A 23,757-nucleotide genomic window follows, 5' to 3' on the forward strand; every position below is an offset into this window, starting at 1 on the left:
GTGTCAAAAGATATTAGATGCCTGCTGTGAGGGAACAACAAATCCCATCTGCTTCACAGAAAAGAAGATTTTCATTTTTATTGAAGTGGAACTTGGGAATTTCTTTACGTATAACAGAATTAGGTGTAATAACCAGGCGGTGGGCAAGAAGCCTGTAATCACCCGAGGTTTGCCTAGAATAATGCAGATTTCATTTGATCTGCCTCAAATGGGCAATATTGAATTCTCTTTTTTTTTTTCTTCCCCCAATTCTTTCCAACTTGCAATTTTGTTGCAGTACCAGATGTTTTCTGAAAATGCCACATGCTGGAGCTTCATCGCCGAATACAGCACCTGACCTTCTATATAATTGACTAAAAATATTGATGTAATGGCATGGGTCTGATTGTGATTTATTAAAACCACTGCCGATCCTGGGCCAGCTGCCAGCATTGCAGCCTAGTGATCGGACGGCATTAGGAAACCCATCAATACTCAAACAAAATAAATGACATTAATGGGAAAGTATTAAGGCTCCAAGTCCTGGCAACAAGCAGGCGATATGAATTCCAAAGGACAGAGAGGAATGAAAACGGCATAAACCAAATTAAACCAAAATCCTTAGAAGATTCAATTTACTAGAGGACAAGAAAACAAGATTACATTAACGCTTGCGGTGCCGGACACGGCCTTTATAATCTGGTGGGATTTAGACGTCTCCTTAATCAAATACATTTTACTTTGAACACAAGAAAAAAAATTGTGTAATTAACTAAATTATTTTATCGGGGGAAGAATAAGCCGATTAAGCAGAATTTGGAGATGTGCAGAACTGATGGGGTAATACAAATCTGAGAATAATGCACAGCTTGTAGAAGTATTAGGTGAATGACACTGCCATATACCTCATTACACCATCATTTGTAAGACAAGATAAATACCGCATGTGGCAATCCACACTATTAAAGCTATTAACCCACTCCAGTGACGGCACGCCTGATTAGCTAATTGTACACAATACGTATTATGCAGGCAGCCATTACCGCAGCGGGGTCGTTGTGCAGCGCTAGGGACCTGGGCTGAAATTTCAGCTTTTATCCCTTGTAAGAAGCTGATCACTGAGGGTCCAACTACAAGGAGCCCTAAAAAAACCTGAGAATGGGGGGACACAATTATCAAGGAACTGAACGCTGTGCAGCCACCTCGGCCGGCGCTCTAATCCTTCTCTGTGGGGGTGCCAGGTCTGTGAGCCCCAAGATGAATGACTGGGGGGATTTACCAACATGGTTGGCGGGTTTTTAAGCGCTCATGAATTAATATTATTTTGGAGTGTTTCATTTAGTAAATTTGTTAAGTTGGCCACCTTTTCCATAATTACTACTTACCGGCCTACTTTTATACCAATTCCCTTTTAATGTATAATATAGATCTTACTATATTTCTTCACACACTTTATAGATCTGTTCCAGACTTGGGTGAGAACACACACTATCTGTAATGTAACAAAAAGCCTGAAAGCAAAATAATATAAGGGACAGCATACAACATAACACAAGGAGAAACAGGGATACAGCACTATCTGTGCCTACATTCATTCACCAGCAGAAGGGTGGACACATATACATATATATATATATATATATATATATATATATATATATATATATATATATATATTCACACATACACACACACACACACATATATATATACAGTAACCAATTAAAAAAGCAACAAGCTTCAGTATCTGACTATAATTAGAAAAGAAATATGGGAAGCTGCGCCATCAGGAACACAGAGGCCTATTGGCTTTTGTGCAAAAAATGCAAAAGTCTAAATAACTGCTTAGAAATCAAAGATATCTGATGTAAAGAGAAAGGTTCATATTAGACATACACATTATATATATATATATATATATATATATATATATATATATTTATTTATTTATTTTATTTTTTTGTAAGGTGCTGCAAAATCTGTTGGCGCAATATAAATAAAAATTATTATTTTTTTGCAAGGTGTCTCTGAAGGAACCACAGGGAAAGTATTGAAATAACTTCACAGAAAGAACATATAACACAAAGAAAAAGATAAGTGAGAACATTCCAAACTGAGATTTCCAAATGTTCCATTTTTTTGTTTTATGGTTCATTTACTGTCATGATGTTTAAAGACAAATGCTGTTACTCACCTGTGACCTCTACACTGCTAGTATTACAGCACAGCACTTCTATATGTAATTACACTGCTAGGACTACAGCACAGCACTTCTATATGTAATTACACTGCTAGGACCACAGCACAGCACTTCTATATGTAATTATACTGCTAGGACCACAGCACAGCACCTCTATATGTAATTACACTGCTAGGACCACAGCACAGCACTTCTATATGTAATTACACTGCTAGGACCACAGCACAGCACTTCTATATGTAATTACACTGCTAGGACCACAGCACAGCACTTCTATATGTAATTATACTGCTAGGACCACAGCACAGCACTTCTATATGTAATTACACTGCTAGGACCATAGCACTTCTATATGTTATTACACTGCTAGGACCACAGCACAGCACTTCTATATGTAATTACACTACTAGGACCACAGCACAGCACCTCTATATGTAATTACACTACTAGTATTACAGCACAGCACTTCTATATGTAATATGTCTAACTATCAGGCAGATTATTGGTCTCGCCCCCCCCCTCCCAATTTAAATATTGTCACATTGCAACACAACATCCAAAACCCTTGAAGTAGAGAGTGTCAATTTACAGCCAATCTCCTGGGGGTTAGACTGGGCAGGTACAGGTCAGTAAAGGAGTGGAGCGTTCAAGAGACAGTACAGACATGTGGTTAGTAGGGAGGGAACAAGGAAGAGAGCTGGGACTTTATTGTAAGAAGTCTGGAAAAAGAATAAGACTAGGTGTCAAAGGGGTACTCCGGCAAAAATCTTTTTCTTTCAAATCAACTGGTTTCAGAAACTTATATAGATTTGTAATTTACTTCTATTTAAAAATCTCCAGTCTTCCAGTACTTATTTGCTGCTGTATGTGATGCAGGAAGTGGTGTATTCTCTTCAGTCTGACATAGTGCTCTCTGCTGCCACCTCTGTCCATGTCAGGAACTGTCCAGAGCAGTAGTGGATTTCTATGGGGATTTGCTACTGATGTGGACAGTTCCTGACATGGACAGAGGTGGCAGCAGAGAGCACTGTGTCAGACTGGAGAGAATACACCACTTCCTGCAGGACATAGAGCAGCTGATAAGTACTAGAAGACTGGGCATTTTTAAATAGAATTAAATTGCAAATCTACATAACTCTTTTCTTATAACCGATCGGCATTTAGACAACACAATAAGCCGCTATGAAAAGTCGTTAATGTGATTGTAGGAAAAATCGTAATTGCGCATGTATCCATATAGTGAGAACGATTGGTGATTACACAGAAAGACATGAGAAGGATTCACAATGACTTAGAAGTCAGCTCAAAAGATGCAATCAACGACATACAAACGATTTATCGTTCATAGTTTGATCGTTGCTGCGTTTACACCAGAAGATTATCACGATTCAATGATTTAGGTCCTTAAGGTTGGACCAAAGAATTCAGAGGTTATCGGGCTCTATCTTACAGCATAGATGGAACTTCCAGGATTGAATCCATGCTCCCCATAAGGTGGACAGGTTGTATATAAGGAGGTACAGATAAACCACACTAGCCTTCTATCGTCTATGACTCTCACCTCACTGAGGAGCTTCCCCAGGCTCCATGCTTGTCTGTCAGGATATTGATGATCTTTTGCACTAGCTGGGTAGCGGTCACGTGATCTCGGTACTTGGCGGCTCTGATGAGATGGTCGCACATCTTCTCATCTTCTCTCTTTTCCGCTGAATACTGGGCACAAAGTGACTGGAGATAAAGAACAGAATGTATTTTAACGTGGTAATATATATTGTATATAGAGTAAAAGATGAAACGTTACAATACCAGTTTATATTAGATAACCACTAAAAATGTGTAAACAGCAACAGACTTTCTTCAATGCGTATTTCAGTGATAAAAATGGATCCCCTATCTGTAGAATATGGGATAACAGTCTGATTGGGGGGCTCCAAACTGTGGGATCCCTGCGATTGTGAGAATGGGGACCCCGCACTCCACACCCAATGTAGCAATGGTCCTGTAGGGAGCGGCAGAGATCCCTTTAAGCTTATATTAAATAAGAACTACGTGTTACATTATATACAGCGATTAAATCAGCTACAAGTATATACAAAGTTTCAGAAATAGAGCTTTCGCCTCTACAGGGCCCCATCATAAAGTGTAAACGAGCACCGATCTGCTAGATCGGCGCTCATTCACTGAGCAATTACACGAGCCGACTATCGGGCAGCAAGGGCTGTATATATATTGTTAGTGATGTCAGTGTTTAGTGTAAAATAATATTTACTAACCTTACCATGTTCCCCGGTTTCTTAAGTTGCAGCTCTGCCTTCTGTTGAGTTATGTGCACTGACCGGCCTCAGTGCAGAGACAGGAACAGAAGGGAAGAGAAGGTAGAGCTGCAGCCGCAGACACCAGGGAAGGCAAGGGGGCACCAGGGAACATACAAATCACCAATATAGACTTATTACAGGAAGTGCTTTTTTCCCTGCACTTACTACTGCATCAAGGCTTCACTTCCTGGATAACACGGTGATGTCACTTCCTGGGTAACGTGGTGATGTCACTTCCAGAACATGGGGACGTCACTTCCTGGATAACATGGGGACGTCACTTCCTGGATAACATGGTGACGTCACCTCCTGGATAACATGGTGACGTCACCTCCTGGATAACATGGTGACGTCACCTCCTGGATAACATGGTGACGTCACCTCCTGGATAACATGGTGACGTCACCTCCTGGATAACATGGTGACGTCACCTCCTGGATAACATGGTGACGTCACTTCCTGGATAACATGGTGACGTCACTTCCTGGATAACATGGTGACGTCACCTCCTGGATAACATGGTGACGTCACTTCCTGGATAACATGGTGACGTCACCTCCTGGATAACATGGTGACGTCACCTCCTGGATAACATGGTGACATCACCTCATGGATAACATGGTGACGTCACCTCCTGGATAACATGGTGACGTCACCTCCTGGATAACATGGTGATGTCACCTCCTAGATAACATGGTGATGTCACGACCCGACTCCCAGAGCTGTGCAGGCTGTGGCTGCTGGAGAGGATGATGGCAGAGGGACACAGGGCACTGGAGGGACACTGAGCATCCCTCTGCCATCATCCTCCCCAGCAGCCACAGCCCACACAGCTCTGGGAGTCGTGACATCACCACGTTATTCAGGAAGTGACATCACTGTGTTATATCGCTTCTCGGCCTTTTGGCTAAGATCAAGTGTAGTATCTGTTCTTATCAGTTTAATATCTGATACGTCCCCTTTCTGGGGACCATATATTAAATGGATTTTTAGAACAGGGAGATTGAAAAAGAGCTTGCTGTGTCCTCTCCAGGCATTGACCTGGTATTGCAGTGCCTCCAGGTTCAGTGCAAAAAAAACAAAACATTACGTATTATTCAGAAAGTGACATCGCCGTGTTATCCAGGAAGTGACATCGCTGTGTTATCCAGGAAGTGACATCACCATGTTATCCAGGAAGTGACATCACCAGGTTATCCAGGAAGTAAAGCCTTGATGCAGTAGTAAGTGCAGGGAAAAAAGCACTTCATAAGCATTTCCCATAAATATTGGTGATTTGTATAATTTTTGGGGGGCAATACAAAACTTTAATAAAAATTTTCACCGAACTTCTCCTTTAAGGTAAAGGATCACTTTACTATTTTATACTATAATTATCAGCAATCGGCCGTGCATCATTATTACATGTAGCTATTAGACGTAGCAGTCAGCGGCTGATGATTTTAGGCCTGGACCTAAAGAAACGATCAACCAATGATTGTTCTCTCTATTACACAGAGCGATAGTCTGCCTGATCCATGTAACAGGGCCCGGACCTATTAAACCAAGGCCTTAGGACTTCAGATGAGCAGGACACTCTCTGCCACTATAGTACTACGGATTTTAATGTTCATGAAAAATCAAAATTATTGCCATCCCAATAAAGGTAAATGAAGCAGCGGGATTCATTGTATATGTACAATTATTATCCCACAGGTTAGATGAAAACGCCTGATTCTAAAAACAACCAAGGAAGCAGCAAATGCTTTAAAGTGCTTCCTAATGGTCTAATGGATCAGTCTTTACAATTTGAAGAGCAACTTTTCATACTGGACATAAAATCTATAGATATAAATCACATTAGAGGCCCATTCTTTACTGATTATCAATCTCTGTCTCCTTGTGGAACATTAGCTTTGCATTTGACCTTACACAATAAAATGAAAATTAAGCATCATAATGTCTTTTTTTTATAGAAAAATACAACTTAACACGGTTTAAATACACTAGTTACACATTTTATTACTAAAACAAATTACACAATGAGAGTAGATTCAAGGTTCATCAAGAAGAATAAGGCTCGATTTATATTTACGGCACATGTTGAAAAGTCGGAGTAATACTGTATATTCTGGGCCAGATTCCCATGTGGTGTATTTTCATCTGCACGACTTCCATCAAGTCAATGTAAAAATTTGCAGCAACTCCCTGGCAAATCTGCATCAAAACCCAATCACCCAACACAGAGAGATTTTGTGGCAAATTCACCGCTGCCTAATTTGTTGTAGACAAATATTCCACCTTTGAATCCACCGTACCATCATATTCAGCTGCAGCAATGAAATGGTACTAATACCATATTGCTTCTTAGTATGGTAGGCTCACTGGGGTTATCCAGAATTAGAAAAAAAAAACAACACAACAGCACCATGACTGTCTTCAAAGTGTTTGGTATTACAACTTGGAATCATTCACTTCAATGGAGCCAAGCTGCAATACCACACACAAACTGGGGACAAGAATGGGGCAGTTTCTGGAGGAAAACAGCTACTGTATGTTTTTAATCCAGTTAACCACTTTAAAAGGAGAATAATGGTATAATAAATTATTCTATGTATTTTGATGGGGTAAGTTTAAGGGAAAAAACTAGGTGACCCTCACCATTTCCCTGTTGCATTGCCTTCTGGTCTATGCTAGTGACTGTTTGTTCATCAGACATCTCAGCAGGACCTGCCCTCTTAGCCAGTCACTGAGCGGGCCGGTCCTGCTGAAACAACTCACAAGTGGTGACTGGTGGGTGCTGGAGGGGAGATCATGGTGGGTGAGTAACACTTATTTTTACACCTATCACAGAAAAATTATAAAAAGTTTTATTATATTATACTATATTATGTATAAATCGCTTTCCTCACTGTTAGACAATACAAATTAAGATTTACAGGTGAAATGTGCCAGGATAGGATACCTAGATTTTACATTATTGTAATAAAAAGAATACCAAGCACATTTGATGGCAGGAAAACTACACTGTATGACCCCAATATATGTGATTGTATGCTGTACAACGGCTCTCGCCACCCTTGTAGTGTAGCAGGATATACTCCCAATGCATTGCCAATATAAGGTATTCTAACCTAAACGTATGGCAGAATGACCTCCTTATGGCGACACTGTTTAACCTATGTAGAAAGCCAAAGCCTTAATTACTGGATGGTAACAATGAAGCCGCTATTACTTGCATTGTGCTGCTGCTGCTTTCTACTTCGACTCACAAAAGGTTAAACATCTTATAAATGGTTGGAGGCAATCTGCAGTGTTTTCACTTTTTCCTGAAAGATAATGTGTTTCCCCCTGAACATGGACGACTGATTTAATGATCTGGAGGCATTAAAGCCGCAGTCCCAGATAAATTAGCTGTAAATAATTCAGCAGGCAGTTAGACTGAATATACATTTACAGACCCCTTGTTTTCAGTCATTTATATGACCGTCCTGCTGAAGTGCTGCCTCCTCTACAGGGAAGATAGCGGAAGGAGGGGAATTAACTGGTTAATGTGATGGCTGCTCTCCATGTGAACGTGATCGGAGATAACACATACAAACAGACCGGACAGACGCATCGACAGAGCAGATTATTGTGATGACATATACAATATATGATCCAACTATATACAGAATAAAAGTGACTATTTGTGACCTGTAAAATGCTCTAATTTACCAAAACCGAGCGTTCATTGTAACAGAACACTAGGTAAATGAAGACAACATTGTCTACCTACAACTACTACTTGTACACTCGACCTCTGGCTTTCAGATTCTATCCAGGGAAATTCTACAAAGCGGCCAGAATAAGCCCTGTAAGAGCGAACGCTGGAAACCACAATAGCAGAATTTGGCCAATGACAACGTCTGTCAGGCACGTTCACGTCTGGAGAGATGCTGCTGTCATCCCGGGCCTGAAACTATTGATTTTTCACAGCAACAAAACAGAAAAAAAAATCCACCAATGAAATAGATATAGTATCATCCTCCTGATAATAGCCACCAAGGTTACTGGAGGCAGCAGCACACTTATCAAAAGTATCTCTGCCATTCCTTCTGGCTTTAATGGACTGGATAGAACCTGAGTGTTCCAGTGTCTCCTCACATGCAGCTTTAACCCATGATGCACAGACGTGTGGAGAAGAAGGGGGGGGGGGAAGGAATAGTATTTTACAGTTTTTATTACAACAAATGGCAGCAAAGGAACAAAAAGTCATTGTTTCTTGTAATGTGTGTGTGTGTGTGTGTGTGTGTGTGTGTGTGTGTATGTATATATATATATATATATATATATATATATATATATATATATATATATATATATATATATATATAGCACGTTACGTTTTCTTCTTCTCATAGCGCAGCAATGTTGTTTGCTATGCTGGTCTCAATACAACAAGGCTGATGTCCAACCATAGCAGAAGGCATCGGGTTCTATTCCCATCGATTGCTCAATGTGATAGAAATGTGAACGTGACTGATATTAAAGGGTTACAGCAATGTATCTACCTTTCCTATGATTTACAGGTTTAGACCAGATGCTATAGAAATCAATTATAAATCCACATGCAGTAAGTATTTAGGCAACACCTAACGGTGAGCGTAGGCCGACAGAATTTTATCACTGTAAAGTGTCATTTAAATTTTTACTTTTTGCAGAAATCAATTGAACAATTGATTTAAAAGAAACTCGGTAATAGGTTTTAGAAGGCAGAAAAATCCTCTTTCTGTACTCAAAAAGCTGTCGCCCCCCTCACTTCTTATCTGCTCATTATTGGGCAGAGCAGTCTTCATTACATAGGAGCAAAGTGAAGACGGGTTTGCCAAGTCCATTATTACCTACGGAGGGGGGGGGGGGGGGGGAGTCAGGAGTCGAGGGGGAAGAGTGAGCAGAAAGAGGAGACAAGCAGCTGTACAGTTTGGAGAAGGAAAAAAAGACATTTAAATGAAAGTTACACTTTAAAGAGATTATTTATAAAAAATACAAAACTATTCTACCACATCACCCTTACCCTGATTGTCTCTAGGAGTCTAACTTTACATCCTAAGGGCAGTGACATGTGGGCATGCATCAATCATTGGCCTCAATGGTGATGCCATGACTGCCAGGAAACCTGAAGACCCCCAGAGCTTAGGTGCTGGAGTGGTGGGGGATTTAAGAGGCGAGTACTGAGAGGTTCTTTTATGTTATTACATTTTATTTTATTCCTCAACAATTTTCACCTTTTCCTGTTCTGCAAAACCATTTTGAAGCATTGCACATACATTTATATTCTTTTTGCTCCACTTCACTAAGGCTTATCGGTCTTATTATATGTGTGGAAAGTACTGGTTAGTCTTCTCTATTTTTCTTTCTGTACTTTATAATAATGCTGCCCTGCCTGATGTGTGGAGACAATGCTGCAGGGAGGCAGGAGCAGAAGAGGTCTGTCGCAGACTACCACAGACTTCTTATAGGCAATGTAGCTCAATTGAAGTCACAGATCACAATGCTGTCCTGAGGTATGAGGCAGCATGAAATTGGCAGGAGTGCTGGGGGGGGGGGGGGAAACAGGGTGAAGAAGAGTTGAATGAAAGCAATGCATTATGGGAATTTAAGAATCGAGCAACTGCCCAACCAGGTGACAACCACCAAATTCAGGACTAAGGCCCCCACAAACAAATGGGTTTTGGTGGTTTCAAATCTGGAGCAGATAGGTGAGCAATGCTATATTATTGTGCAGCATGTTATATTTTTTACCTGATGTCAGAGTACCCCCTTAAAGGGACATTTCTGGCTTTCTACAGAGGCAGGGAAGTTGGAACCAAGAGATTTAATGAACAGTGTCCGAGAGAAGACTAGGTTTGACACAGAATAATACTATAAGGAGTGACCAGAGATAAAATGTGGAACACCAAGGGCAGCAACTAGAAACGTGCCGAATATGTATGCAGAGAGTGCCAGGAAGAGCCTTTAGGACTAGGCCTCAGGACCAGGAGTCACCAGTAGTCTTCCATCTGTCTACTATGCTGCACGGTCACTAAGATCTTCTAATGATCTAAAAAAAACATCTTCCATAATCTGAACTTCTCATTCCCGTCCCCAAGACTTTGTTCTTGCTGCACCGGTTCTCTGCAATGTGATACCTAAAACATGAAGACTCAATCCCAACACCCACAGCTCTAAGCTCGCCCTAAAGACTCATCTCTATACACAGGCTTACAACAACATTCCCTAAATGACTTTCTCTATTACCCTCAGGACACCGTATTCCTTTACACTTTATGCCCTTTGTACCTAAACACACAGAGTGGCTGGTGGCCGACAAATCCACCTTTATTGTGCTTGACTCTATATACAATGACTAGATTATACATATTAAAGGGGTATTCCAAGAAACATTAACTTGTCCCCATCCACAGGAAAGAGGACAAGTAACAGATCGCAGGGGGTCCGACCTACAAACCCTCCGGTGATCTTTGTATCGGGCCATGGCTTCTGTGTTATGAATAGAGCCTCAAGTACGGCACGTGACCCACAGCTCTATTCATATTCATTCCTATGAAGGTGTCAGAAGATGATGAGTAAGCTGGTAGAGCATTGGACTCTGCTCTCTCCGGCATCTCCATAGGAATGAAAAGAGCCGTGGTTCACGTGCCGTACCTGTGGCTCTATTGATAACAGAGAAGCCATGGCCCGATAAAGGAGAACCCCGGGGGGTTCAGAGGTCGGATCCCCCATTATCTCTTACTTGTCCCCTCTCCTGTGGCAGCTCTATCGCTTAGTTTCAGAATTGTGGGGGTGGGTGACTGGGATCTTTATTGTATTTTTGTATGCTTATATGTAAACACCTTTTCATTTAAAAAAAAAATTAAATTAAAGAGATTAGGGAGTAAGTTGGGGGTGGGAAAAACCAACCCATCATAATCTCTAGTGATTAACAGGAGAACTTTGTAAAACAAATGGCTGAATTAAGAACATTTCTACTATACAAGAATACAATAAAATTATTAAGCCCCTATTACACTAAGTGATTGGCTGTAACAATCGACAGAGATAACTAGAGATTTAATAGCAAACAATTTACATTACACGGAACGATTGCTGTACTGAAAGATCATTTTTGCCGTTGTTACATGGCCGCTTAATCGTTCGTGTGAGAGAAAAATGGTTGATCATGTAGGTTTTTTTCAAGAACGACCAAAAAGTTTCTTATCACATGAAAAAATTAGCAAATTATTACTCAAAGACCCCAAAAAAATTTCGACGTAGAAAGATCATGATGAACGAGAATATAACGATTTTGTGTTGGTCATTCTCTCGTTTACACCTAATAACCTAACGATTGATCGCTTTTTGAATGATAATCGCTCCATGTAATAGGGCCTTAAGTTGGTGTGTTCCATTTAACTTACTCCAGTGCAGATTACCTAAAGGCCGACACATAAAATGCAGTCTTTAGTACATATGATCCTATGACAACTGTCCCTTTGCTAATGGTGCACCGGCACACTATGGACTCTACTGCATACATACTGGTTACCGCCAACCACTCAAGCAGACAGTGTGAACTTCAATTCCAAATATCACCTAATGCAAAGGCGGAGAAGCGCAGTAACGTACAAATACCATTTTTTTGCACTTGGCTGGCGACACAAAAAAATAACATTTGATTTGGAACAAAAGCCCTGCAGGAAAACAGATATTTTTTAAGACCTTAGTAAGCAATAGCGGTGCATCATCTAAGGATCTTTTTCACATTAAGAATCCTATTAGAAAGAAAACACTAAAAGGTAATTGAATTTCCTTCAGTTATCTTCATCTCTGTCAGCTCCTGCTACAATAACTTACTCTCTAGAGCAGAGATAACTCAATTCCATCCGGCTAGCATATGTTATGAATCTCTAAAGCAAACTTGTCTAAATCATTCTGATCTTCTATCAAGGTTAGTGGTGAATATGAACTCTGACAGAGAGCAAACATAAATTTTACTTTATCTTTTTAATAATTCACTTCTTTCTATTTTGATGGTGGAACTGAATGACATTCCTTGGAATTCTATATTCGCAGGTAACAGGTGCAGATGACCAGATATGTGTGAATTATCTAGAGCTGATTCATGCCGGGAATGGACTGCGTGTAGATGAACCATCACTTTGGGCTGCGGTACTACATATACTTACCTAAAGATGAACTTTTCTATACAACAACTTTATTAGAGTGAAATGACGCTGGGGTATTTTTTATTCTCTTAAATTTGAGTTTCTTTGTTTATCACAATTTCATTTTTTTTAAAAACTAATTTGTTGAACAAACACTACATATTAAAAAATGTGACTGTAAAGGCATAAACAGGGATGAAGCAGAGCCCAGCCTTGCGGTGCTGAGAAGTGACAAAGATGAATTTCAATATTTAGGATTTATAAGTCTAAGTTCCCACTTTGGGAACATATCGGGGGAACACAGCAGTCTCGAGAAATAGATTATCGCTAATAATGGTCTCGATCTTTATTGGTGGTCATCAATATACGAGACGGACACATTCTCCCAATATGTTCCAGAAGCGGGAACGTAGTCAAATAATATTTGTGTTAAGACCCTGCAGCCTTCTGGTTTGTTTTCCACAAAAACTGTAACATTAACATTTCCATGTACAAAGCTACCGAGCTCAACACCATCAACGCCCATGTAGGCAAAAATGAAAGAAGGAAAAATAGAATGGGAAGCTCATAACAATTGTTTTCTCAAAAAGTTTGGGAAATTAACCAAAGAAATTATAGGTTCCTAACCTGAGTAGATGACAATGCTATATTGTGTTCTAGAATCTAAGGTTGATGGAACCAAACTTAGATATAACCAGGTAAAAGAGGGTAGAGCCAAAGGGGTGCCCATGGGTCTCCAGTGCTCCTGAGAAGACGGCTCTTCTAGCGAGGTATCAGTTATAATGGGGGGTCACCAGCAAGTGCACGGCTGAGATACCAGGTCGTTTTGGTTAAAGGTCCGTCGTACCTCTTCTTGGATTCTGATGGGTAGAATCACAATGAAACTTATCCAGACCAAGAAAAAGTTTTTCACCCTGTCCTTCTGGTTTCTTGTCGGGCAGCCAGGAAACCACAAAGGCAAAGCTGACTATATCAGCAAATTTAAATATCTGGAAAATGTTTATGTTTGATTTACTTATACAGATTTTTTTTCATTCTTTTTGTTGCTGCCGACATTTTTACAACAGGGAAAAACAAATATACTAATTGCGACTATCACTATAAGGAGATGTTACCACAACGTTAAAATAATGTCTGTTTTTCAGGGAAGACGTAATTTTAGCGCTAAGATGGCCGTCTATCGATAGTCACAAATAATGTTCAAAATGATCATTTGTGGCGGTCATCATTTTAGCGCTGAAATGACTAACATAATGGTTGTTGTTTTAACATTGTGGTAATATAGCCTAATCAAGAAACGTTCTTGTCGCATGTCCAACAAATAACGGTTTCTATAAAATTTATTCAAAAGGTGACATCAAATATGACTGCAAGAATGGGATTATTGTACTCATTGACTGATATTATCCATGTGCACTGAATAGCCACTTTATTAGGAACACCCATCTAGTGGGTGATTTGGAACACCTTCAGGGGTCATACAAACGTCCATAGCTCTCAGGTCCAGTCCACAGAACACCATCCATGTACAGATGAAACTCTAAAGACGTGTGACTGACCCCTTAGTCTTCAAAACTACATAAACTGGCACTATTAGGTGTTGAAATGGTTCTTCAGGAATATTGCTCCATGCAGTTCGTGCAGTTGGTATAAATTAGATAAATGTACTGATACAGCATGCTCTAAATATCATGCTTTCTGGTGCCAGAGAGGCTCTTACAGCAGGGTTGGTGAAGCCACAGTCCTCCAGCTGTCAATCCCTATCATGCCTGGACAGCCGGGTACTGCCCAGTGGTCCAATCTGTGCAGGCCTGTTTCCCTTAGGCCTAATTCCCACGCTCTGCAATCCACAGAAGCTATGGAGCGTGACGCTGTACGACGGACTCTTAGTCTTCCTGACAAAAGTGTTTAAAACTCTACAGCGTGGCTATGTTTTTATGTGTTTTTTTTTTTTTAATATGAACATCTTAAAATTTAAGTGTACAAGATTGGTGGAGATTGGTCCTTTAGATTTAGTGTGATTTCTGTATTTGCAGAAGTTAGACTGTGTTGTCCTCTTAGATCCCCTACGTATATATATGTATGCAAAGTTTTATAAGCCTAAAAGGTTACAGAGTGTTTTCCTTTTGATTTATTATATCTTAAGACACAACTGAATTCATCAAGAACTAAGTAACCCAAGGTCTGTGGTGAGAAATAAACCAATCTCTGTTTACGGTATCTCGAGAACAGAATATAAAGCAGAATGAAATACGATTAACTTGCTGGAATTTTACGCATGATGAAATCTAACCGAGGGAAATAAAGGGCAAATTTCATGCACCTTGAAAATGTTACATTGAATTATTTCAGATACATGATCAGTGGCATTTTCTCTTCAGTTTTAATATTAACACACAGGAAAATAAAAGCATTTAACAAGTATTTTACTTATTTAGACCTGATTGGGAATTCTTTGCATACATAAAAATGATACAATAATGAGAAAAAGAAATAGCTATTTTTCATTTCTACTCATTATTGTATCATTTTTAAAAGCGCAAAGAATTCCCAATCAGGTCTAAATTAGTTTAGTTTGTTTGAAGAAGAAGAAGAAATAACTATATTTCATTTCCATCAGGGGATTTGAACCAAAGAAAACAAACTGTGGCTGGTCTCTGGACATTTAATTTACCCCTAGACCATAGCTCCAACACAGGCAAGAAGATTCAACTATATCTGATTGCACATCAGTCCTCTGTTGGCAGATACTGACTGACAGCTGAGTGAGCAGGAGCCGTGCAGCATTGATTATTCATGAGAAACAACTCCTCTTTGACTCTTCATTACAGTAGGAGGTGCAAGATTGTACATAATCCACTCCACGGACAAATTACTAAGGGTATGTGCATGTCAATTCTTGAGTCTACGGGACAGGCAAAACTTCAGGCGGAGGCTGGGCAGACTAAACATGAAATTTCCACCCAAATTCCATAGTGTGCACATACCCTGAAAGGTACCATGCTCACAAGAGGACTGCCAAATACAGATCACTGTCATAACCTCAGGTAGGGCCCGGGTGTTGACAGATTCCCTTTAATAGGATGAGGAGCTGAATTCAGGGCCATTTTGTTGACCACTGCCCATGCTTGGTTATAATGTTGAGATTGTGGAGCATATCGGCTGCTGGTTTTGTTCTTTATGTGTGTGTGCTGTCTGCGTCTATAGGTATAGATTAATATATTACAGCCCTAGACAAATACGAGACGTTTTCAGCAAATTCTTTGAAGGGGCAGAATGCAGGAGCCGAGCTGCACTTACAGGTTACCACCACTACACTGAGCGAAGACAAACTGCTGCCGGGCCGTTCAATGGTGACTGATCAGCTATTCTGTGTCTGTATTTTGGCAGGAAAGCCCCTTTAACGTTAACATGTTACGAGGAAAAGTTGCAATATTGTATAATAGTGGCCACATTAAAGATACTAGTCATACCTTCATGTATGCATCTTGTTACGGACGTCACTTCATACAATAGACCTCAACTGTCCTGGTCCTGCAGGATTAACACTGTCAAAATAGACATTCTGCCAAGGTTCCTGTACGGTCTTCTTTTTTAAAGAATTGCAGATGGTACAGAGGAGGTTTGCGTGGGGCTCTCTCCGGTCACGCCTCAAATATAAAAATCTTACACATGTCAAACTAAACGGAGGTGCAGGCCGTCTTGATTTTTCCCTGTTCTACAAGGCCTTGGGTCTTACTTATGGTGCGTTTACACAGACAGATTTATCTGACAGATTTTTGAAGCCAAAACCAGGAACAGACTATAAACAGAGAACAGGTCATAAAGGAAAGACTGAGATTTCTCCTCTTCTTAAATCCATTCCTGGCTTTGGCTTCAAAAATCTGTCAGATAAATCTCTCTGTGTAAACACACCATTAGACTAGTGCATTGGCTCCATAATGCCTCTAGTAAGCAATAGGTTATAATTGAGGGCGAGTTACTGCCCATTTAATTAAAATAGCTACCTTGGGTGTTCCATATTCATAGACCCCATCTGGATGTGTTTCCATGCCTGACTGGATATTTCCTACGGCTTTGGGACAAAATGAGTACTCAGTATAGCCTATCTTGTAGGTCGGGCATCATGAGTCTGCTTTTTGATGACCCGGTATTTCCATCGACGTGCAATAGGGACTCATTCCTTGGGTGGTCGTCCTCCGGGGGTGTCAGGATGAGCAAGATACTTGGGACCGGTTCTACATTGCAGTCTCTGGCTGTTCTACAGGCCCGAAGAGGAGCTTATCCTGGTTTGAGGACAGCTAATTGAAAATAAATTCCCACAGGGTATACTAGTCTCTACACCTACTGATTTGGAATCTCTTTAGCTAGAGTCCTCTCCACCTATTAAAACTATCTGACAGCTCTAGCGCATTCTTCTACCAGCCGATGCAGAGCCTGACCCAGCGTATACCCACGCATGGGAAAACGAGCTTGGTGTGGTATTTTCAGGCCCTGAAAAGCTGAAGATCTACACCCTGAAGCATAAATGCCCATGGCTTGCCATGCGCAGGAAAAGAATTTTAAAATCCTAGGTGGTATAGGTGCCCGCGACTGCTACACCAATACTACCCCGGGGTCTCGGACAGATACTGGCGATGCAAGAGAGAGGTGGGTACAATGCTGCACATCTGGTGGGACTGCCCGGTCCTGACACAGGTCACAGGCAAAGACATTTCTCCTAATCCTAGATTGGTACTTCTGTCGCTGATACCCGGCTCCCCCTTTAACGTCAGAAAGGGTCTCAGTCACTTTTTGACTGCAAATCACACTGTCATCCCGAGACACTGGAAGGCGGTGGTACACAAATGGGTTGACAAGATGGAGTTTCTTTGCCGTATGGAATCTCTGACTGCGGAGAAGCATGAGTGGGTCAGCAAGGTGGAGCAAACCTGGTTGGCTTGGACTGGCTGTATTAGAGGTCCTCTTTTTGCTGGCTGAACTGAAGGGACAGAGCCTTGGTGTTGTCTGTCAGTCTTGGTGTTATAGCTTCGTAGTGCTAGCTTCTGGCCGGATCGCTCTCCCGCATGCGATATTCTTCTCTCTTTCTTCATTTTCTTTTCCTCCTGATTTTTTTGGCGCTATTGTGTTACATTTCATTATTTTGTTACTCTTACCCTAATGTTCTATTTATACTGTATGCCTTTCTACCGTGGGAGGTTGTTTGGCCACTAGAGCGTGGTAGATTCATACACAGCTTAATCATATATGTTTGGCTGTTACTTGCCTAGAATGGGCTGTGTTGCTGTCCTCACCCCGGAGTACTTGGACACAGAGAGTTGCCACAGCCCCTTGTACTTTTAGAAAAGCCATGCTTATACTGTTATGTGATGTGGTTAGGGGCAGGTGATTGTTAGACAGCAAGTCTGTAAAGTCGTTACTTCCTTGTCCTTGCCCACACTTGGTAGACCTTGACCGCCAATAGCACTTCTGCTTCTTTTCACTTTTACTGTGATATGCCTTATCCAAGTTTGTTCCTGGCGCTTACTTTCTGCTCTGTATTATTTTTCTGAAAAAACTGTTTAATAAATTCTGATTTAAAAAAAAAAAAAAAAAAGACTGCATCATCATCATCATCATCATCAATTTGCATATTACAAGGAAACCTCCAGAGTTACAAGTCCAGGAAATATAGACATTATCTAAGTAGTCTGACATCACATTAAACTATAACAAGCGTCCGTACCGTGGTAAGTGACAAGGAAGGGTTATTTAGGGAGAAGTTTCTATGTTCTAACTAACCATCCTGCATCTGGAGCTCGATCATTAAACCTTTTATCAGGCCCTTAGAACTGCACAACCAACACAACATTTGGCCAAACAAGTTTATATAAAAGTTTCATACACCAATTAAAAAAAAGTGAAGTCAGGCATGAAACTGCTAAATAAATCCCTTGATCGACTCGGTAAGCGTTCCCTATTCCACCAATTACGTAGTGATTGAAGAGGAGATGTTTCATCTCTGCAGGACTGTTGTCAAAGCTCTCCATGGGGCTCATGAAACAAGGCTCCTAGTTCTGTGTAATAAAAGCCACACACAGCACACATCCGACCACATCTATGGCAGAGACTATAGATCAAGTGCACGGATTTCAATGTACAACTCCCAGCATGCAAGAGTGGCCTGAATGAGCACGGTATGAAAATCAATGAGACCGACAGGCCTTTATCTTTACTTGTCTCTTTTACCTGCAACACAATGTTAAACAGCCAAGTAGCACAAAGAGATAATTATGCCCACAAGGTAATTGACGCCTTACTTCTTAATAACGTAAAAAAAAAAAAAAGTTGTTGCATTAATCTCAATCTAAAAGAAAACGGACACAAAAAATAATGTGAACAACATAAAACCCCACTAAATTAAAAAAAAAAATAACTCCAATTTCTCAAAATTTTAAGCGGCAACATAAAGCATTTCATGGAATTTTCTAATTTATTAAATATACAAAGTGAAGACAATTTCAGTTGATCTCATTTCTCCTCCTAACCCCTGACCTGTTTCTATTTGCCCTCATCTCGGAGCGTATGGATCAGCTTGTCGCCATTCACCTTACCTATGTCCTCTCAATAACGACCTACTTGATCTCTTACATTTGGTGCGGTTCCCTTCCCTGGGACTGCGGTCACAACGTGTCACATGACTGATTGGAAAGACACATGACCTCTTTTCTCTTATAAGCACTTTTGGATTTCTCCACAGCTTTCACCATTAGTTATACATCTCTCATAGTCATCCCCCTTTCAGTTTTCCTTGACCACCTAGTTTGGTTATTTAGGTTCCATGGACGGGGATTTTTCCTGACGGCCATCGGCCCTAGCAGGATTCCATACAAATCAGTGATGACGTTTTATGGGAAGGAAAAGGACGGACACATAGGTAACTGTGACTACATCCTAATAGTGCACTAGAGGAAAGGAAACGTAAAGTAAATAGGAATTATATAAAAATAAAGTGCTATTCTAAACAAATGACTAGAGATGAGCGAACCGTGTTCGGGTTCGAGTCGATCCAAACCAGATCGTTCGGCATTTGATTAGCGGGAGCTGCTGAACTTAAATAAAGCTCTAAGGCTGTCTGGAAAACATGGATACAGCCAATGACTATATCCATGTTTTCCACATAGCCTTAGGGCTTTATCCAACTTCAGCAGCCACCGCTAATCAAATGCCGAAAGTTCGGGTTCAGATGGACTCCAGCTGCTCCAGGTTCGCTCATCTCTACAAATGACGATAAAAATGTTAATCCAAAGTAATAAATTCTCCAAACTAGGTTTGTCATTCACATTTCCACAAAGAGAATAGACACATCCCCTGCAGCGTAGCTATACAGAGAAGACAGTGACCCTCTAACTCTTCACCAGCACTGTAGGCGCACGAGCCCCAGAGAAAAGGTCACGTGGGATCTGAATAGAGCAGCCAAATGTTGCTGCGAGAAAGCGATCGGCCCAGGTGAGTATACGGGAAAGCCTGCTGCCAGGGCCGTAATAATAATCATAAAAATAATAATAAAAAAATCGGAATGCTTCTTTATGAGTGCTCCCAGAAATGCTTATTTGGCCCATGTACAAAGGGGCCTGTGATCAGCCGCTTGCTCGGCCAGTAAAATCACTGTTACCAGACGCACATCTCTCTCTAACCAGGCGGATTTGTGGCGGATAACAATATATTGAACGACACAACAATCTCGCTCATCATTGCCTGTTAGTGGCCATACATAGCCACATGTGGGACAGTGAAAGGGCCGTTTTATTGCCGCCCAACATGGCCACTAGAACTGTAAAGTGAAAAATAACAGATGGTAATAAAGCTCTTGTTGTGTGAGTGAGGTTAGACTTACCTCAAACTCTGCATGTCTATGTATTTCCTCTGCCCGCTGTCTGCTCAGGATGAATTCGGCTTCATTCGCCACCCGCACTAAGTGATCCTTCATTGTTTGGCTCAGCAATCTGTAGCAAATAAAACAAGAAACATGCATGAATAAGCTGGAAAGGAATAGTACTCTATGTGCAGTTCTCCGCACCATCCATAAGCTTAGATGCTGCCCATTCTATATATACCTGTATAAAATCGCACTGGTCAGTGTCACCGGGCAGCATTTACAGGCTGTTTACATGCTGCTGGCAGTTTTGACATATAAATGGCCAATAGCCGCAGTCCCCGGATGCTGATGGTCTCATTGCATGTTTGTATCCATGGAGACCCGAACTTCTGAATTAACAGAGGAAATTGCCTGCCGGTCCAGCAGCGGCCCGCCATGACATTCTAATTCAGCACATTTAGGAGCAATGATCTGCTTTTAAAGGGTCAATAATGTGTATAGAGACTAATTGGAAAACATGCAATATAAATAGCGGCCATGCCACTGGTAGCTGGTAATAAAGGGAACAAACATCTGCTAAATAAATATATATATATAGGCCTATAAGTTTATCGGTGTTAGCTGAGATGGGAATCCCTCTTTATAGGCAGGAGTAGTTCCTAATGTATATGTCACACAGATACACAGAACGAAGGCCGATTAGATCCCAGTGTGCATGAACTTGGTAACTTTATTATTTTTATACACACCACTCAGGGCTCCAGATGGCGACCAAAATGGTCGCCAATGCGACTAATATTTTGCAAATGGCGCCCAGATTTATTAATCTGGGCGCCATTTGCGACTGGCCCCGGCGGCGGCGCGCTGTCTCTTTAAGTCCGGGTCCCCGGCTGATGCGCGGCTGCCGGGGGTGTCCCGTCCTATCCCCGGCAGCGCGGCGCATCAGTGAGCTGCCTGGGGCCCTGACTTCCGGCACAGGAAGCGCGCGTCAGAGACGCTTCCTGTGTCAGAAGTCACAGCCCCGGCGTACAGGGAGCTCACTGATGCGCCGCACTGCCGGGGATAGGACGGGACACCCCCGGCAGCCGCGCATCAGACGGGGACAGCGTCCGAAGAAGAGGATCGCCGGGGGAGCGGGTTGTCAGGTGAGTTTGTGTGTTTATTTTTTTTTAAATACTGCTTAGCATAGAGGAGGAGGGGGGGCATCTATAATGGGGGGAAGAGAAGGGGGGGCATCTATAATGGGGGGAAGAGAAGGGGGGCATCTATAATGGGGGGAGAAGAGGGGCCATGTTCAAGGGGGGGAGAGGGGGCTATCTATAAGGGGAGGGGGTATCTATAAGGGGGGGAGAAGAGGGGGCATCTATAATGGGGAGGAGGAGGGGGCATCTATAATGGGGGTAGAGGGGGTCATCTATAATGGGGGGGAGGAGGGGGCATCTATAATGGGGATAGAGGGGGTCATCTATAAGGGGAGGGGGTATCTATAATAGGGGGGAGAGGGGGCATCTATAATGGGGGGGAGAGGGGGCATCTATAATGGGGGGGAGAGGGGGCATCTATAATGGGGGGGAGAGGGGGCATCTATAATGGGGGGGAGAGGGGGCATCTATAATGGGGGGGAGAGGGGGCATCTATAATGGGGGGGAGAGGGGGCATCTATAATGGGGGTAGAGGGGGTCATCTATAAGGGGAGGGGGCCATCTATAAGTGTAGGGCAAACTGGCTGCAGACACTGGGAGATAGATATATGCACAATTATTATTATCAGGGCCCCTCAGGTGTCTGTATTGTAGGGGGTCACTTGCATTAGTCACTAGGTGAGAGATATATCTATTTATATACACATCTTGTGGGGGGTCACTATGGCTGCAGTCATAAGTCTAGCTCAGTATGTATAGACTGTTGCAAGCTTTTAAAGGGAACCTGTCACCCCCGGTGACGGGGTGACAGGCTCCCAACCCCCGTTAGAGCCCCCTATACTCACCTCATCGCGCCGGATCCCGCTTCTGAAGATGGTCGGGTCACGGAGATCTCAGCCGCTGCAGCCCGGCGCGCACACTGAGAGATGAGTCCAACGCTCATAGAGAATGACGGAGCGCTGGACTCTCCTGTCATTCTCTATGAGCGTTGGACTCATCTCTCAGCGCACGCCGGGCTGCAGCGGCTGAGATCTCCGTGACCCGACCATCTTCAGAAGCGGGATCCGGCGCGATGAGGTGAGTATAGGGGGCTCTAACGGGGGTCGGGAGCCTGTCACCCTGGCACGGGGGTCAACAGGTTCCCTTTAAGTTCAAGTTCAGAAGAGTAAGCCTCATTAAAAGGCTAGCCAAGTGAGGCTGAAGTACTGAGTCAGACTGTATATGGTTGTCAGATGTATATGGTTGTCAGACTGTATATGGTTGTCAGGTTGCAAGTTTCCATGTTGAACATTTTCAAACTAAGAAAAGAGAGAATCTAAAGGAGGAGGATGCTGCCGCGGCCTCTGCACACAGTAAGTCCCATTTAACATAACATTAATTTTACATGGTTTAAAATGTTGGCGACCAAATATTCTATTTGGCGCCTAAATTTTTCAGGTTAGGAGCCAATGGCTCCTAGGTAAATTTTTTTAGTCTGGAGCCCTGCCACTAAATTGCCAATTGGTAACTGGTACAAGTATTCCGCTATCGGACAGACTCTGTGTTATCTAAACCAATTAAACATTAATCAGGGGCTAGATCTATAGCACTCCGTCCATAAATAAGGTCAGAGAAGGCAACTCCGCATAATGGGAAACAACAACAGCAGCACAGGCTGCCGCCGCAGCGTAACCCAACACTCCTGTTACTGTGCTCTGACCTCTGGGATCAAGGCTCATACAACTCAGGTCTCTGACCAGGCGTCTTCAAGGAACCAGGAGGGAGGCAAAAATGACAATTTGTTTTACAAGGCAAGAGGTTAAGCTCTATGAGGAGGAAGAAAACTAATGGCTGCAAATTTTACCTCTAATATTTCTTTGTCTTCAGGAAACATTAATGAAATATTCTAAAGCCCCAACTTACTGTATCAGACCCCCAGCTGTACCCCAATACTTGTAAGTTTATAAGAATAACCATTACATTGCCTGGTAAATACTGGCGGGGATTACAATTTATATCTATAGATATATATCTATATATCTATCTCAATAGCCATGTCTGTGCAGCTCTTGCCTTAAGTAATAAACATTATACATACCTGTCCACGTTCCCCGGTGTT

At 41.9% G+C, this 23,757-nt stretch overlaps 1 protein-coding gene and 1 non-coding gene across 3 annotated transcripts in view; one reads left to right on the forward strand and one right to left on the reverse strand.

Moving 5' to 3' along the window:
* LRBA (LPS responsive beige-like anchor protein) overlaps positions 1-23,757 on the reverse strand; it is a 384,885-nt gene that overhangs the window by 235,232 nt on the left and 125,896 nt on the right. For both annotated transcript variants that reach the window (XM_069978673.1, XM_069978674.1), the window contains exons 35-36: positions 20,536-20,644; positions 3,741-3,907 (exon numbers count right to left, since the gene is read on the reverse strand). In XM_069978673.1, coding sequence (XP_069834774.1) covers positions 3,741-3,907; positions 20,536-20,644 — 276 coding nt within the window. The remainder of the gene's footprint in view (positions 1-3,740; positions 3,908-20,535; positions 20,645-23,757) is intronic.
* LOC138797993 (U2 spliceosomal RNA) lies at positions 5,382-5,572 on the forward strand. Its single transcript, XR_011364064.1, has one exon. It is a non-coding gene; the product is annotated as a U2 spliceosomal RNA (small nuclear RNA).

This window comes from Dendropsophus ebraccatus, chromosome 7 (assembly GCF_027789765.1).
Source record: "Dendropsophus ebraccatus isolate aDenEbr1 chromosome 7, aDenEbr1.pat, whole genome shotgun sequence".
Lineage (NCBI taxonomy): Eukaryota > Metazoa > Chordata > Amphibia > Anura > Hylidae > Dendropsophus > Dendropsophus ebraccatus.